Below are 15,034 nucleotides of genomic sequence, written 5' to 3' on the forward strand. Positions count from 1 at the left end.
AAAGTATTGCAGTAAGTCAGATGACTGAGTAGCTTACAGATCCACCTTCCTTTGCAATACTAAGCTTGATAAGCGGTAGGTTTGAAAGTTATATAATAAACATGCATGTATAATAAATAATAGTTTTTCTTTTTTATTATATATTATATATATTTTTTATACTATTAATAATTAACTATTTGTCGATGTGTATAATATTATAATTTTAAAACAATCGAAACCAAATGAATAAACAAGAACGCTTTTTAGTGAACAAAGGCAATGGTAGAGACTCTATGAAACTCTCAATTTGAGCTTTGCTTAGATCAGCTGCTGAGGTGTTCATTCAAACTGAAACTTGAAGTTATCTGAAGATGATAGTTTTGATGACGAGGTCGATGATTTGCGGCCTCATTTCATCCGTAAAGTTTTTCTTTTTTATACCTTGATGAAGATTATAAACTTCAACAGGTTAGAGTGAGTGTCATCTCTTTCCAGCCAACATCATCTCTTACTGCCTTTTCTTTCCCGATCATTTCTTGCTCATCTTTTTCTCTCCCGTATCATCTTCATCATCCTCATCATCATTCTGTATACACATCAATGGGCCTAAAACTGACTTCTTTTTTCTTCATCACTACTCTTTAATTGATTTAATACTTGTCATTGTACCTTTTTTTCATCCAGTCTCTTTTTCCAATTTAATTTTTGATTTAATCTATGTGATAACTTAGTTCAACGAAACCAAATCAACCCTATCATTGTTGTTTACTTCTTTAAAAAATCCTGATAGATCATTTTTACATTTAACTTGTATTTGAGTGATTAATCTTACATCTACCTGTACAACATAAAATCTTAAAATGGTACCTTTGGTCGATTTGGTTTTCAAAGGTTCTCGAGTTCGATTAAGACGCTATAGTATTGCTCTTATATTGATGAGTGTCCTAGTTTTAGCTACCTTTATGTTAATATCACTCGTGCCAAGTGGAACTGAAAAGAGACCTCTTAATGAACCTAACCAACGTCGAGCTCATCCTAAATTTCAACCCTTGATAGGTAAGGATGAGAAACAAGATGCTCAACATGTTGACATTAAGGAAGTTGACAACAACAATGATGCTGTAGGTCCAGCTCCTGCCAATGAGGAAGAAAACAAAATTTCCAATATTCATCCAATAAGGTAATTATCTATCATTTTTGGTGACAACTGTTTATGATAAATTGCTCTAATGCCTAATTATTTTTTTTACTTATCAAATTACAGGGTTGGTAGCGATAAATTCAAACATATTGATGAAACAGCTGGCGCAATGCCAACCTATTCTTATGGAGACAAATATGCATATTTTGAAGAGACTAGATTGGGTAATTACGAGGATGTTAAACCACCTAAGACAGGAAGAAATGGTGATGGCGGAAAACCCTTTAAACTGGATTCTGTCAAAAATATTGACCACAAAGAGGTTCATAGTTTAAAATCGCAATATGGTATGAATATTGCTGCCAGTCAGTTGATTCCTATGGACCGTACTGTTCCTGATATAAGACTAGATGAATGTAAATATTGGCATTATGCTGAAAATCTGCCCACAGCTTCGGTTGTTGTTGTATTCCATAATGAAGGATTGTCAACTCTCATGCGAACTGTCCACTCCATTTTACTTCGATCACCTCGTCAAGCTTTACGTGAAGTTTTATTGGTCGATGATTTTTCTGATAAAAAACCTCTCAAGGAAGAATTAGAGAAATACATTTCTGATCATTTTGGAACATTTAAAAGTAGCTTTGATTCCACTGCTTATGACAAAGATAAATCTTTACAAGGAGAAGAGCTTGACGAAAGGTCAGGTAAAGTTCGACTGATTCGCAATACTGAGCGAGAAGGTCTTATCCGATCAAGATCAAGAGGTGCTAAAGAAGCATTAGGAGATGTAATAGTTTTCCTCGATGCTCACTGTGAAGTTAATTATAATTGGTTGCCACCTCTATTAGCTCCTATTGCACGGGACAAAAAAACTCTTACAGTCCCAATCATTGATGGTATCGATTCAGAAACCTTTGAATACCGATCGGTATACTCTCGCCCAGACCAACATTACCAAGGAATCTGGGAATGGGGAATGTATTATAAAGAAATCGAACTGGATATGGATAAACATTTGAAAACACACAAAGTCAGTGAACCTTACGAAGCTCCAACTCACGCTGGTGGTCTTTTCGCCATTGCCAAAGATTATTTTCTTGAACTTGGAACTTATGATCCTGGTTTACTTGTGTGGGGTGGAGAAAATTTTGAACTCTCTTTCAAAGTTTGGCAATGTGGGGGCAACCTTTTGTGGGTTCCTTGTTCTCGAGTTGGTCATGTTTACCGACCTTTCATGCCTTACTCATTTGGATCTTTAGCAAATAAACGGAAAGGTCCTCTCATCATTACCAATTACAAGAGAGTCATTGAAGTTTGGTGGGATCAACAATTTAAAGACTATTTCTACACTCGTGAACCTTTGGCTACATTTTATGATCCAGGAGATTTTTCTGCTCAGTTGGCAATTAAAGATAAACTTCAATGTAAATCCTTTAAATGGTTCATGGATCGTATTGGCCATGTTGTCTATAAACATTTCCCTCCATTGCCCAAGAATGTCCATTGGGGCGAAATCAGGAATAAAGTAAATAATAAATGTCTCGATACTGGTTCATCAGCACCACCGAGAACTGTTCATTTGTCTCAGTGTCATTCTTCTGGTGGCAACCAATTGTTCCGACTCAATGAAGAAGGACAAATTGGTGTTGGTGAAAGGTGCATTGACGCTGATAATCATAAGATGAGTCTAATATATTGTAAATTAGGATCTGTTGAAGGTCCTTGGTCATATGATGAACATACTCAACAAATGGTGCATACATCTTCAACAACATCGAAATGTCTACAGTTCTTTAAAAGTGATTCTAGCGTTAAATTGGCTACATGTGATCCAAATGACGATTCGCAAAAATGGATTTGGTCAAAGATTACTCCTTTCATCAGTCAAAATGAAGATTAATAATTTATATCTATCAACAGTTATATAACGTTTTTATAACATAATATTTGATGAATTATTACTAAATCGAAGCGCTTGGTTTCAACAATGTAAACAAAGGAGCACAAAAAAACCAGCTATGGTTACAAAAATTCATCAACCAACGATTTAACCGAATCATTCCTATTAACTTTAAAATGAAACATTATGTGATCCTAACTATAAAGTGATCTAAACTCGTTTTAGATGGAATGGGATGTTCATATTTCTATTATTATCTGTGATGTGCCTTATGGATTTGTTTTATAAAACACCTTTCAATTCAATAGTTTTTCCGTCACATACAATGTGTCGAGAAAAAGATTTCCTGATATTTCTTCCACTTTTCCATTACATGACGTTCTCATGCAAATTATACAAACATCTTGGATGAATAATTCGTTTAATACTGTGCATAGTTTGAATCATATTTTTCGCATTGAGTCACAAGTGCAAGAAACGAATATACTGAACGATAAGCTCTCGAATGAGCACAATAGTGGCTCAATCAAAAAATAGTATATTCTACCGCTACATGAATGGTGTCTTTTAATAATGGTCACAATTGCTTTCTCTTAGTCTTTTCAACTCATCTCATATATCTCTGGATATCAGTGCTTATGATGGACAATTTTCAACAAACTGGTAAATTAAATTAATCTGATAGAATTATTTAAAAAATCTAAAAAATAAAGACGCAGTGAAGTCCATTTTTTACAAAAATCAAAAACAGAAGATCGTCAAAATTCTGGTTAAAAGTCAATGATAAATTAAATTAAATTTGTAAAATAAAACTTGTTTAAAATACATAATAAAACAACATTAATAAATTACCGATATATAATATTTAAGCTCTTTCTATTCTGAAAACGACTGTAATAACTTAATTCAGACACAATTTTATGAAATATTGAGGGTTACTTGGACCGTTTCTTTTTTCGACAGTAACAATATTTCTGAATGACTCTTTCTTTAATGCACAATGATTGACCGTAATAGGCATCGAGTCTCGAAACATCTCCTTCAAGCATCCAATCATCAATACCTGAGTTGTCTAAATTTGTTGTATTTTTTAAGTAAAGTAGCGCTTGAAAAAGTCCATTCGAAGGATTAGCGGATAGAGTAACTTCAACACGATCCCTTGGATTGGGTTCTCCAGGTAATCGAACAATCTGTGAATTCAAAACAATTATTAAAATTTAATAAACTAAAGTATTTTTCTAAGGTTACTCACTTTGACACTAGTAATATTTTTGAGAGAAAGCTCATGGCAGATATTTTTGAACTTTGATAAAGCTTGATTGAGTCGCGTAATTAACGCAGATGATACTATTTGAGCCAATTGTGAATCAACAGGGAAATTGTGTCTTTTTAAACATAAACAGTACTCAGTGGGAATCAAAGCGTCTCTACAGGTTCTATCTAAAGGAACTTCTTCTCGCCAAACAGAGTAAGCGGTCCGTTTAGATGGATGAAACATTGGATCATAGTTGCCTAAAAGAAAATAAAAACGCAATGGTTGTTATTATGCAGATATTAATTATCATGGAAGTAATTATTCAGAGATGATTTAATTATCTTACTGAATATTATGATTACCTGAAACAATGTCTTTCAACATTTCCCTAACATCTAACCAAGTTGTTAACCTTTTCTCGTTCATCTTTAAATAATAAGACAAATGTTGATGCTCATGTAATAATTGAGGAGGAATGTGAATATTAAAAAGAGGCATTCGAGTTTCGATTTGTCCATATTCTGTCCTAAATAAAGGTCCAAAACGGTTACCGTGATCTCCCATGATTACAAAGACAGTGTTTTCAAGTATATGGCGGTATGAATTGATGAAATCAGCAATATATTGATCAATGAGTTGAGCATTATTGAAGTCATTATGGGTAACTTGAATGTTAAAAGACCATAGAAAGAATGGTTGCTTCGTTTTGGCGACTTTGTTCAGAAATTGTTTGATTTGTTTCAACCAATAAATTATTTTGGGCTTTTGTTTGTAACAGAATCTATGAAACTCGTTCGATTGATCATTTTTAATTGACAACCAATAAGGTCTCGGGTACCAATCGGTTGGAGCTTTTTTGAATCCTAAACCCATGTGATTGAATAATGCGTATTTCGGACCATCTTCAATGTAGCCAGTTGTATAGTTCTGTCTTTTGAAATCATCCCAAATGAATTGAATAGCATCATAAGGACCTTTACCAACTTCAAATTCAAACGGCCATTCTCCATAATAGGGTCGATATCCTGAATATTATAAGAATTGAGTTAGAAAAAGACTGAGAAAATGTATATGAATGGGCAATGTGCAGAAGAAACAAGTCAAAGATAAATAGTTATTAATACATGGACATTACAAACAAAAATGCTGTTGAAACTAATGGAATATGAAAGGTTAAAAATCAATTTACCTGATAAAAGGGGCATCATGTTCGGAAAAGAATTATCAGCCATTTTGTTTAATCCTCTAAGAATGAAATTATTGGACAACTTTGATAATGCTTCTTTCGTTTTAACCATGAATCGATTAAAATTGAGTAAAGACATTGATTCTATGACAAGAATCATCACTGATTGCTTATTTACATCTGGTGTTGGATAATCAGCATTAGTCAAATGATCTTTGTTATTGGAAGATGTGACATTGAAATGAGCAGGAACTCGACTTGGCCACGAATGGATGTTACTATAAACTAATGAACCCGAAAGATTGCATTCGATGTTAACAAACTCTGCTCCAATTTTTTCCAAATCTAATTTATAACCAATTATTGGTTTCTTTTCCAAATATTGAATTCTATCATCATCAATACCGTGACGATCAAATGGTTGATACATGCACTTGAATGCTTTCTCATATCCACGAATCTGGATTATCCGTACAATTGGATCAAAATCATTCATATAAGATAAAGATTGTCCTTGGTAAAGATTGTAAAGGAAATTGAAAATTCCATCGTCTGATTTTCCACACGTTATCGTTCGGCCTAATTTCTTGATGAAGCCTTTAATCATTGGATCATGAGGATCCATATGAAGTGGAAGATCACACATCGTAGAGTTCGACTCGTGCCAGTCATCACGATTTTTGTATACATTTTCATGGTCGATTTCGGTAGATTTTCCGATAAACTGTAACTCACAAATTAGGTAAAACAACAAGAAACAAAATAAAACAAATATTATGCATTTCATGGACTTTAATCTCATCCTTGTTTATCGGAAGTAATAACATGAAAATAAGAAATATGAAACACTTTGAAAATGAATTAACTATTAGATATCAATCAGATAATGAATTTTTTTGTAGAAACGGAAAGCAATACTTGAACATATTCATCTGATACAATGCATATTTATTCAGCCGAATAGTGTGATCTAGTCAATGATTATTTATTTACCAGGTTGGTTCTGGAAATGATATACAATATACAATGTATATGTAAAAGAAATGTTAAATGAAGTGAATGGTAATTCGAAAGTATAGTCTTTGGTCAGTAAGTAACGGTCAGTTGATTCTACAGAATAATACATAGTTAAAGTGGAAATGAAAATAGGCGATACTGATTATAAAGTGATCTAAACTTGTTTTAGATGGATTGGGGTGTTCATCTTTCTATTATTATATTTGATGTGCCTTATGGATTTGTTTTATAAAATTGAGATTATATCTCACACATTACAAATACAATGTTGAGAAAAAGGTTTCTAATATTGTTGCCACTTTTCCATTACATTACGTTCTCATACAAATTATACAAACATGAATAACGTGAATTCATTCATCAGAAGTTATCTAAGGTCCTTTTTTGAGCCGAGTTGGATTTTCTGGGCCAATTTGGTTTTTCTGGACCAGTCCGCTTCTAAACCAATAATACCGTAAGACGGTGTTAGTTTTTTGCCAAGAAAAAAATGTAAACTTTTTTTAATGAAAATTAATAAACTTTTTTAATAGAAAAATCAATGAAAAAATGTATGAAAAAATGAAAAAATGAAAATGAAATTAATACAAAATTATAGCCCTCGGCTAGAGTCTTTTCCACCCAATTGGTGTATATTTCCTGAAATTCTTCAGGAGGGAAACCAAAGGCACGTACGCAGCGCCTATCAATATATTCAATGAATTGGTCCTTCTCGGCCAATTCATTCTTTACCTCTGCCACCTCAGCCCTCAGCTCCCGGTTTCTGGTTTGATAGCGCTGGTTTTGGACTAGCAACCGCTCAATTCGGGCTTCCTGGTCCTCGTTTGATCGCCAACTCGATCGTTCTTCTAATGAAGGAGGGGACAGCAATCAGGGCTAACTCCAAATGAGTCAGTACCCTTCTAAGTTGAATTGATAGAGGTGATGATTGACTGAAAAGAGAAAAAAGGTTATTATAAGGTCAAAAGTGAATAAAATTAAAAAAGTACTTACCCTCGAGTTGGCATGATTAATAAATTAAAGTTAATTTTAACAAAAAATAAATAAATAAACTAAATTAAACTAATTAAAGATGAGGATGAAGGCACGTTGATGGTGATAGAGACTAGAGATTACGTTAGAATGGTATTGATCCGGTTGAATAATAGATCAGAGTTAATCCATTCAGTTTAATGTAAACTGCTGGATAAATCTCAGGCTCCTACGTAGTATCCTGATAGGAGTCTATCATCTCACGAATATTGAATGTATAGGGCACGAGACTATGTGCTGTAATATTAACAACTTTGACAAAGCTGACATGATTGTCCGGGTATAGTTCTTGAAGAACTGAACCGGCTTTAGTTACATCTTTAAAGCCTGTAGCAATCACTTTGCCTGATGCAAAAACAAGGAATACACCTTGTTTTCTTATAACTTGAGCGTTGAATTTCTTCTTACGCTTAAAATTTTATTGGTCCGTCTATCCTCCATAGACTTATAATATTAGCAATAGTAAAGTTAAGCGAGTTTAATGTCATATTCACTTGTTGGTTGATAGGAAGTATGAACTAATATCACAATGACTATAATTACGATCACTAAGATCCCGAAAACAACCTTCTTCTTTGTGAGAAATTCCATTTTTGATTGAACATTTGATTGTTACTGCCTTATATAGTTTTCATCGATTCATCGGAGTTGTCCCAGAACGGACAACTTTGTGCTAGAGCGGACAACTTTGTGCTAGAGCGGACAAGTTTGATTGGGGGGGAAGGAAATATTAACGCAGGTTAGGCACACTGTATGTTGGTATTGAGACACTGTAACATTGAAAAAAACTAACACCGTCTTACGGTATTATTGGTTTAGAAGCGGACTGGTCCAGAAAAACCAACTTGGCCCAGAAAAGGACCTTAGATAACTACTTTTATCGTTAGAATTGACTGGAATTTCATTAAATCAAATTAAGGACCTTCAGTATCCAAATATCGTTTCAATTTTTCTCATCGAACAATTGAAGTCGTTTTTGTGAGTGTCCGAAAATTTACAGTGAAAAAATCGACAAAAGTGATTTTGACCTCCGTTCCTGAGTAGACTTACTCTTCTTTGAATGAATTTTCCAAAAATTAAGATAGATTGAGGTCCATAGAGATCAGATCTTGTACTTAGGATAGATTCGCAAGTATTGAGAATCTGAGGTTAGAAATTTTGTGACGCTTCGCTAGAAAATTTGATGAAAAAGTTGCTGAAAAAAATAATTTTGGTCGATTTTTGTACCCTTTAAAAACTGTAAAAATGTAATAATTTTGTGAATATTTGCCCGATTTAGAGTTTTTTGTTTATACTGATTAATTAAGGCTAAGTAATGTTTTAGCCAAAAAAGATCACAATCAAATCTTTTTTTCATAGCGAACCGCAACATTTATTTGACACCTTAATAACATGAGAAACACGGAGTTAATAACTGTTGAGTAGAAAGGACATTACGTTTCAACTGTAAACTTAATTCGTTGTCATGTAAAATGATTAATATGACGCGAGGAAAGTTATCTTGAGCATAAACGAAAATCAAATCTATTGGTTTTGGGTATAAAGTAAAGTAAAGTTTATAAAGTTAGCAAGTCAACTTTTAGTTCCAGCCTCGTACCTCTGCATAATTGTCGAGGTAATAGCTAAATGATTAAAACAATTTACATAGGTTAATATTTATTTTGACTGATTCATAAAAATTGACATTTGCCGTGTTTTGAGAGCTGTCGATGGTTCAAGGAAATGCAAAACACCGACAAGACAATAAATAACTTGTCGATAAGCCATGCTAAATTTTACTTTGTGAAAATAAAGTTAGATCGGGATAATTTATCATCTTTTTGTGATATCCAAGTAAATCAATGGTTAATTGTGAATGGAGTGAAGGGTGGAAGACTGGAAAACAGTCATCAGATGGGAAACTCTTTGGGGTGCAATGTTTATAGTTGAGTACATTGTTCATCAAAAAATCCTTTGATAATATGAGATCTACTATCCAATCTTGTGGTGTCTTCGGGTTATACGTTGTACTTATTCCTTGAATCGTTTTTAAAATCAAAAGTCATGTTTTAGGGTGAGACATTTCATGTGTGAACAATTTTTGTATTTTTCCTCCAGATATTTGCTACTTGTCCTGTTAATCTCAGTATTTTCACCAGTCTCGATTTGTTTTTTTGTCTGGATACATCGTTCGCCAGATGCTGTCATTTGTACATACAGATGAAATTAGTTTTTGTTTGCATGACAAAAGATGGTTAAAAGAGTTTCAATGTTAAAAAATGAGTAACATTTTGATTGGAAATGCTCAGTTGCAGTGTAAGAATGACTGAGTTCAAAATGCTAAACGATCAAGGTGAGCATTTAAGACAGTGACAACTTTCAGGTTCCTCCATTTCAATCTCCATGGACCCTTTTTCACCAGTCATTTTTTTCCCGTCTGGATCAAAACAGTGATTTAATCGAATTGAACGACTTTTCATTCTAGATTCTCGGCAACAATTACATTTCTGGAGAAACAAAAATAAAAATGGTTTTAAATACATGGATACGCTGATTAATGATAAATTTATTATAACCTTAAGAAAACCACTTGAATGGACAACGCTTGGTTGCAATGATGAGACACAAGTTCCTTCACATTTGTTGACCAAGAAATCACCTTCACAAGACCTAATAACATTACCAGCCACGTCGAGCTCCTCTTTGATTACATGAATAGATCCAGGTAAAATGGCACAATTTTCATGGGCAACATCAATCGGCTCCAAGCAGAAACTAGAGTTAAACAAATTAGTCAAAGAAATTAAAGAAAAAATAAAGATTTTAAGAGCTGATTTCATTTTAGCAACTATAATGAGCTTCTTGGCCACAACTGAAATAGATTCAAAGGTGTTTCATCTAAAATAAATACTAAACAGAATTACATCATGTTTCGACATTGATCTTGGATTTTGGATTCATGAACATTTATTTTGTTTGGTCAAAGAACTACTTATTGAACTCACAGCGGGATCGGTTAGAGAGTCACATTAGATTAAGAATTACAAGATATTTCCATTATATTGACTGTTTAAATGAATGTCCAGAAAGAGCTGTGTTCAAGATTAGACCAATTTAGACATTTACATGACTAAATAAATGTATCACTTTCCTGCAAATTAAAATCACTGTATTTACATCATTTTGTATTATTTACACAAATATCTTATGATCACAAAATAACCAGTTGATTTTGATTCAAAAAACCCAATTTTCACTTTCAAAAGTATTTCAAACCTTTTTTAACAGTTAACATCAGCTCACCACCAATAGTTTATGAGAGGATCGACTGTCCAAGTAATTCTTAATACATTGAAATAATTCTTATAAAATTTTGAATATTAATCATGATAAATAATTGACAATTAACAAATTAATTTTTTCTACTTACAATTAAGCTCTAAATTCAAAATCAGCCACTTAATATGATGGCTTGGGAGTCATAGCTACTAGCTATAAGCTGGTCATGTGTTTACAAACATTGTCTTCTTGAATCACTTTGTTTTGATACCGACAAGTCTTTTGAGCTTCACTGTTCTTTAATTTTTATATTTATCAAATCATTGTCAAGCTCATTGTTGGATTAATTTTCGTTAATTCGTCCATTAAATTTTCGAAACTGTTGCTGTTTAATTTCACCCATTTATTTTCCAATTTTGCTATCTTTTTGGATCATCGTTGAATGAGCTGATTGAAATCACCTTTGGTTAGTACACGTAAATTACCTTTTTTTATACAAACTGAATCTTTAAAATTTATACTGAATAATCATAACTACAGCAGTTTATCATTATCGTTTAGTCAAAGAATTAATATGTCATTATTATATTTGTGTTTTCTTATCTGCTTTTCTTTCTTTAACAGCTGACTTTAACTTGGCTTTCGTGAAATAATATTAAGAAGATATGAATCCAATTGTAAACTAAATAATTCCTGGACTCATCTTATAATTCGTCTGAGGATCAACCAGGTGCCTGGTAATACCAGATAATTTATTTACATCACATAAATCATGATAAGGACTGGTATCAAATCTTTTGTCGACTCATTTTCTTATCCAATATTGAATAATTATTCAAAGATTTTGAAGTTGAATGTTTCACCTCATGTTAACCTGTTGAGACCTATTGCTGGCATATCACATTTTCGTTGCACCAATTCAAAGCAGTCATGGTCAGCTTCTGAGATAAATCACATAAGTGGCTCATCTCTGAAATTAAATTTCGTCTACGGTCCGGAGATAGTCCCATGTAGAGAGATACAAACTACTACAACTGGAAAAACAAGTCCCTTATTACATGTTAACCTTTTAACCACAAGAATGAATGAAAATACGATGAATTCCTTTCATGACCGCCGCTGTTTTAGTAATGATGTTAAGCCTGAAGAGAATATCGATACTGAAAAGTTAGACCGAAAGGATAAGAAAGGTCGATTTAAAGCATTGATACGTGATTATGGTGTAACCGCAGTAGTCTTCCATGTAACCATTTCATTGGCATCTCTCGGAGTCTGTTGGCTGTTGGTAAACAGTTCATTACCTATGGAAGATATATTTGTTTGGCTTGGAATACATCAAAAGCTTGGAAGTTTAACCGAAGCAGCGTCAACGTCAACTAATTTTGTCGTCGCCTATGCACTCCATAAAAGTTTTGCTTTGGTCAGATTATCCATTACAGCCGCTTTTGTTCCTATACTCGTTAGGTTTTTAAGATCAAAAGGTATCATTAAACCCGTTGCTAATGTGATTAAAAAGTAAATAACAAATTTGGTGATAATCTATTGGTATTGAGCAAACTCTCCGATTGTAATTTAGATGGGAAATTTCAGTCAATCATAGTTTTCAAGTGTAAAATTTCTTATAAGTTAACCTGTTTCAAAATTTTAATAAAAGATTATGGAGGAAAAAAATACCTTGCCAGTATTCAAGATTGAGGTATTTTATAAATGTATCACATAATATTTGCGTAAAATCACGCTCGTGAGGCTTAACAGCCTATTTATTTGGTTTGTTTATCAGTTTTGCTGGTTTGTCTTTTACTCCATACCTATTTCATGGTTGGATCTTGTTAAATTTCAGTGTTTTTATTTCAATGATTGATATTTTTAAAAAGATCGTCTTGATTGGATACTGATTTAAAAGTCTTGTTAGTTGTGTTCTTATAACTACCGTAAGATGGAGTATAATATTTATTTTATTCAATGTACCAAAGAGTACTCATCAAAGAGTAATATAACAAGAGGTGTCGCTCAATGTATTTCATCGATAAGAGAGATAAGTAGGGAAAGACAGCAGGGCGCGATGGCGCTACTAGTAAGTTACAGTCATTCAACGAGAAAATACATACTGTTGACTGTATTACAGTTGATTCTATGGGTTTCTCATTATAAAGGCTGTAATACAGTCAACTATACGCATTTACCCATTGACAGACTGTAATATAGTCATTTTAATGTATTTTCGTATTGATGAACTGTATTTATTCAACTTATAAACTGTGAACACAAACTTAAATGCAAATATTGAACAATAAAGATTTTTTAACATAATGCAATCAATTTGGAACAATATTAAATAGAAATCACTTATTTGGCGGGATAACTGAATTTTTTAGGTTCTAGTATTTGTTAGAACGTTAAATTTTAATGTTTTTTCGCGAAAAGCGATCCCGTATCTGATACAGAACAAATGCTAGAATCTAGAAATTTCAGTTATTTCGCCAAATAAGTGTTGTCTATTTAATATTGTTCCAAAATTGATTGCATTATGTTGAAAAATCATAATTGTTCAATATTTGCATTTTAGTTGAATAAATGCAGTCCATCAATGGGAAAATGGCATTAAAATGACTGTATTACAGTCTGTCAATGGGTAAATGCATATAGTTGACTGTATTACAGCCTTTATAATGTGAAACCCATAGAATCAACTGTAATACAGTCAACAGTATGTATTTTCCCGTTGAATGACTGTAATTTACTAGTGGCGCCATCGCGCCCTGCTGTCTTTCCCTCCTTATCGATGGCTACATAGCAGTGGTCTCTCTTGTTGTTTTACTCTTTGGTACTCATTGAACTTGTTGTGAATACATTGTACTCCGAACAGTCTTGTGTTATGAAAATATAAGTTTCTGGAATTGAAATATTAGTCAATTTAGTTTCTCTATAACTTCAACCTCAAGATGAATATTGCTCGTATTAGCAGACTGACTTCGTCAACTCTAAGTAAGTAATTTTTGTTTTGTTTTTATTTTTACCTAACATGTTTTTTTTGTTTTCTTCTAGATATCACTTTTAACTCTATCCGATCTTACTCGTCGGCAGAAGAAAGATTATCTTGTTATAATATTAATGAGGCAGTTAAAGTTTCTGAGTCTGGTGAACGCATTTTACATGTTGAAATCAATAGACCCAAAACCCGGAATGCCATCAACACGGATGTTTTCAATGGTTTGACTCATGTATTCGGAAAGCTTAATGATGATAGACACTACCGTGTAGCTATTTTATCATCTGTTGGTGATTTTTTCTGTTCTGGTATCGATTTGAAAACCTTTCAAAGTTTTGTGCCAACCCACACTGAAGATGTTGGTCGTAAAGCTCTTGCATTGAGATCTGTCATCAATATGTTACAAGATTCTTTCAAAAAAGTATCGGTTTGTCAGAAACCAGTCATATCCGTAGTCTCTGGTGGTTGTATTGGAGCTGGTTTAGAATTAATATCTTTAGCAGATATTCGTTATGTCACCAAGGATAGTTATTTTACCATTAGAGAAGTCGAATTAGGACTGGCTGCTGACTTGGGTGCTCTTCAATTCTTACCTTTGATCATGTCTAATCAAAGTGTTTTAAGAGAATTGACTTATACAGGACGTAAAATATCTGCTGATGAAGCTTTAAACCTTAATCTGGTTGGCAAAGTACTATCTGATAAGGATGAGGCAATCTCATCAGCAATCGAATTAGCAACAACTATTGCTTCAAAAAGTCCTATCGTAGTTCAAGGCGCTAAAGTTGGTCTTGATTATTCAAGAGATCATGGAGTTTGGGAAGGACTACAATTCATGGTTCATTGGAATATGGCTATGTTACAATCAGAAGATTTAATCAAATCAGCCATGGCTCTTATGTCCAAATCACCAGAACCACCCAAGTTTGACGACCTGTAAATTTTTTGCTTAATTTTATATCAAATGCAAACATTATTTTTTAGTTTAGGAAAAATTATACGGAAATTTATTGTTAACTATGTTATTCCTACTTATTACGCTATTCCATAAAGATTATACTAATCTTCGAAGAAAATACACAATCATTTCATTTGTTATTTTAATTGATGTATCATTTGTACCTGTTGATACAATAAGCTCATCTGTTGTCTGAAATTTCAAATTTTATAATAACTATTTATATACTATACCAACATTTACTTAATTTATTTAATAAACATCTAAAGCTTTCGATATTATATAAACTGTGACAATTGACTTCATATAGCAAAGT

At 33.0% G+C, this 15,034-nt stretch overlaps 4 protein-coding genes and 1 long non-coding RNA gene across 6 annotated transcripts; 3 read left to right on the forward strand and 2 right to left on the reverse strand.

Annotated features, from left to right (window-relative positions):
- Window positions 1-66: 66 nt before the first annotated feature.
- On the forward strand, window positions 67-3,877 carry Pgant7 (N-acetylgalactosaminyltransferase 7). The gene is made up of 2 exons (XM_015929742.3): window positions 67-1,162; window positions 1,247-3,877. The coding sequence occupies exons 1-2, from the start codon at window positions 843-845 to the stop codon at window positions 3,024-3,026; spliced, it is 2,100 nt and encodes a 699-aa protein (XP_015785228.2). The 5' UTR covers window positions 67-842; the 3' UTR covers window positions 3,027-3,877.
- Window positions 3,791-6,398, reverse strand: LOC107362167 (uncharacterized). Its single transcript, XM_089266555.1, has 4 exons — window positions 5,471-6,398; window positions 4,644-5,306; window positions 4,279-4,538; window positions 3,791-4,216 (listed from the first exon to the last, which is right to left on the reverse strand). Exons 1-4 carry the CDS (start codon window positions 6,267-6,269, stop codon window positions 3,962-3,964), a joined length of 1,977 nt encoding a protein of 658 aa, XP_089122681.1. The 5' UTR covers window positions 6,270-6,398; the 3' UTR covers window positions 3,791-3,961.
- A 2,864-nt stretch (window positions 6,399-9,262) lies between these two features.
- Window positions 9,263-10,698, reverse strand: LOC107362281 (partner of bursicon-like). Of its 2 annotated transcripts, XM_025160905.2 has the most exons (3): window positions 10,417-10,698; window positions 10,069-10,267; window positions 9,263-9,999 (listed from the first exon to the last, which is right to left on the reverse strand). In XM_025160905.2, the coding sequence occupies exons 1-3, from the start codon at window positions 10,419-10,421 to the stop codon at window positions 9,841-9,843; spliced, it is 363 nt and encodes a 120-aa protein (XP_025016673.2). In that variant the 5' UTR covers window positions 10,422-10,698; the 3' UTR covers window positions 9,263-9,840. The 2 variants fall into 2 exon arrangements, with proteins under 2 accessions (XP_025016673.2, XP_015784790.2); XM_015929304.3 differs by having other exon boundaries at window positions 10,069-10,478.
- Window positions 10,699-11,021: 323 nt separating this feature from the next.
- Window positions 11,022-12,442, forward strand: LOC107362823 (uncharacterized). The gene is made up of 2 exons (XR_016198074.1): window positions 11,022-11,237; window positions 11,396-12,442. It is a non-coding gene; the product is annotated as an uncharacterized LOC107362823 (long non-coding RNA).
- Window positions 12,443-13,622: 1,180 nt separating this feature from the next.
- Window positions 13,623-14,997, forward strand: LOC107362814 (delta(3,5)-Delta(2,4)-dienoyl-CoA isomerase, mitochondrial-like). The gene is made up of 2 exons (XM_015929949.3): window positions 13,623-13,756; window positions 13,817-14,997. The coding sequence occupies exons 1-2, from the start codon at window positions 13,714-13,716 to the stop codon at window positions 14,698-14,700; spliced, it is 927 nt and encodes a 308-aa protein (XP_015785435.1). The 5' UTR covers window positions 13,623-13,713; the 3' UTR covers window positions 14,701-14,997.
- Window positions 14,998-15,034: the final 37 nt, after the last annotated feature.

The sequence above is a fragment of the Tetranychus urticae genome, chromosome 1 (assembly GCF_039701765.1).
Source record: "Tetranychus urticae isolate SD_2017Ah chromosome 1, NJAU_TeUrti_SD_1.0, whole genome shotgun sequence".
Taxonomy (NCBI): Eukaryota; Metazoa; Arthropoda; class Arachnida; order Trombidiformes; family Tetranychidae; genus Tetranychus; species Tetranychus urticae.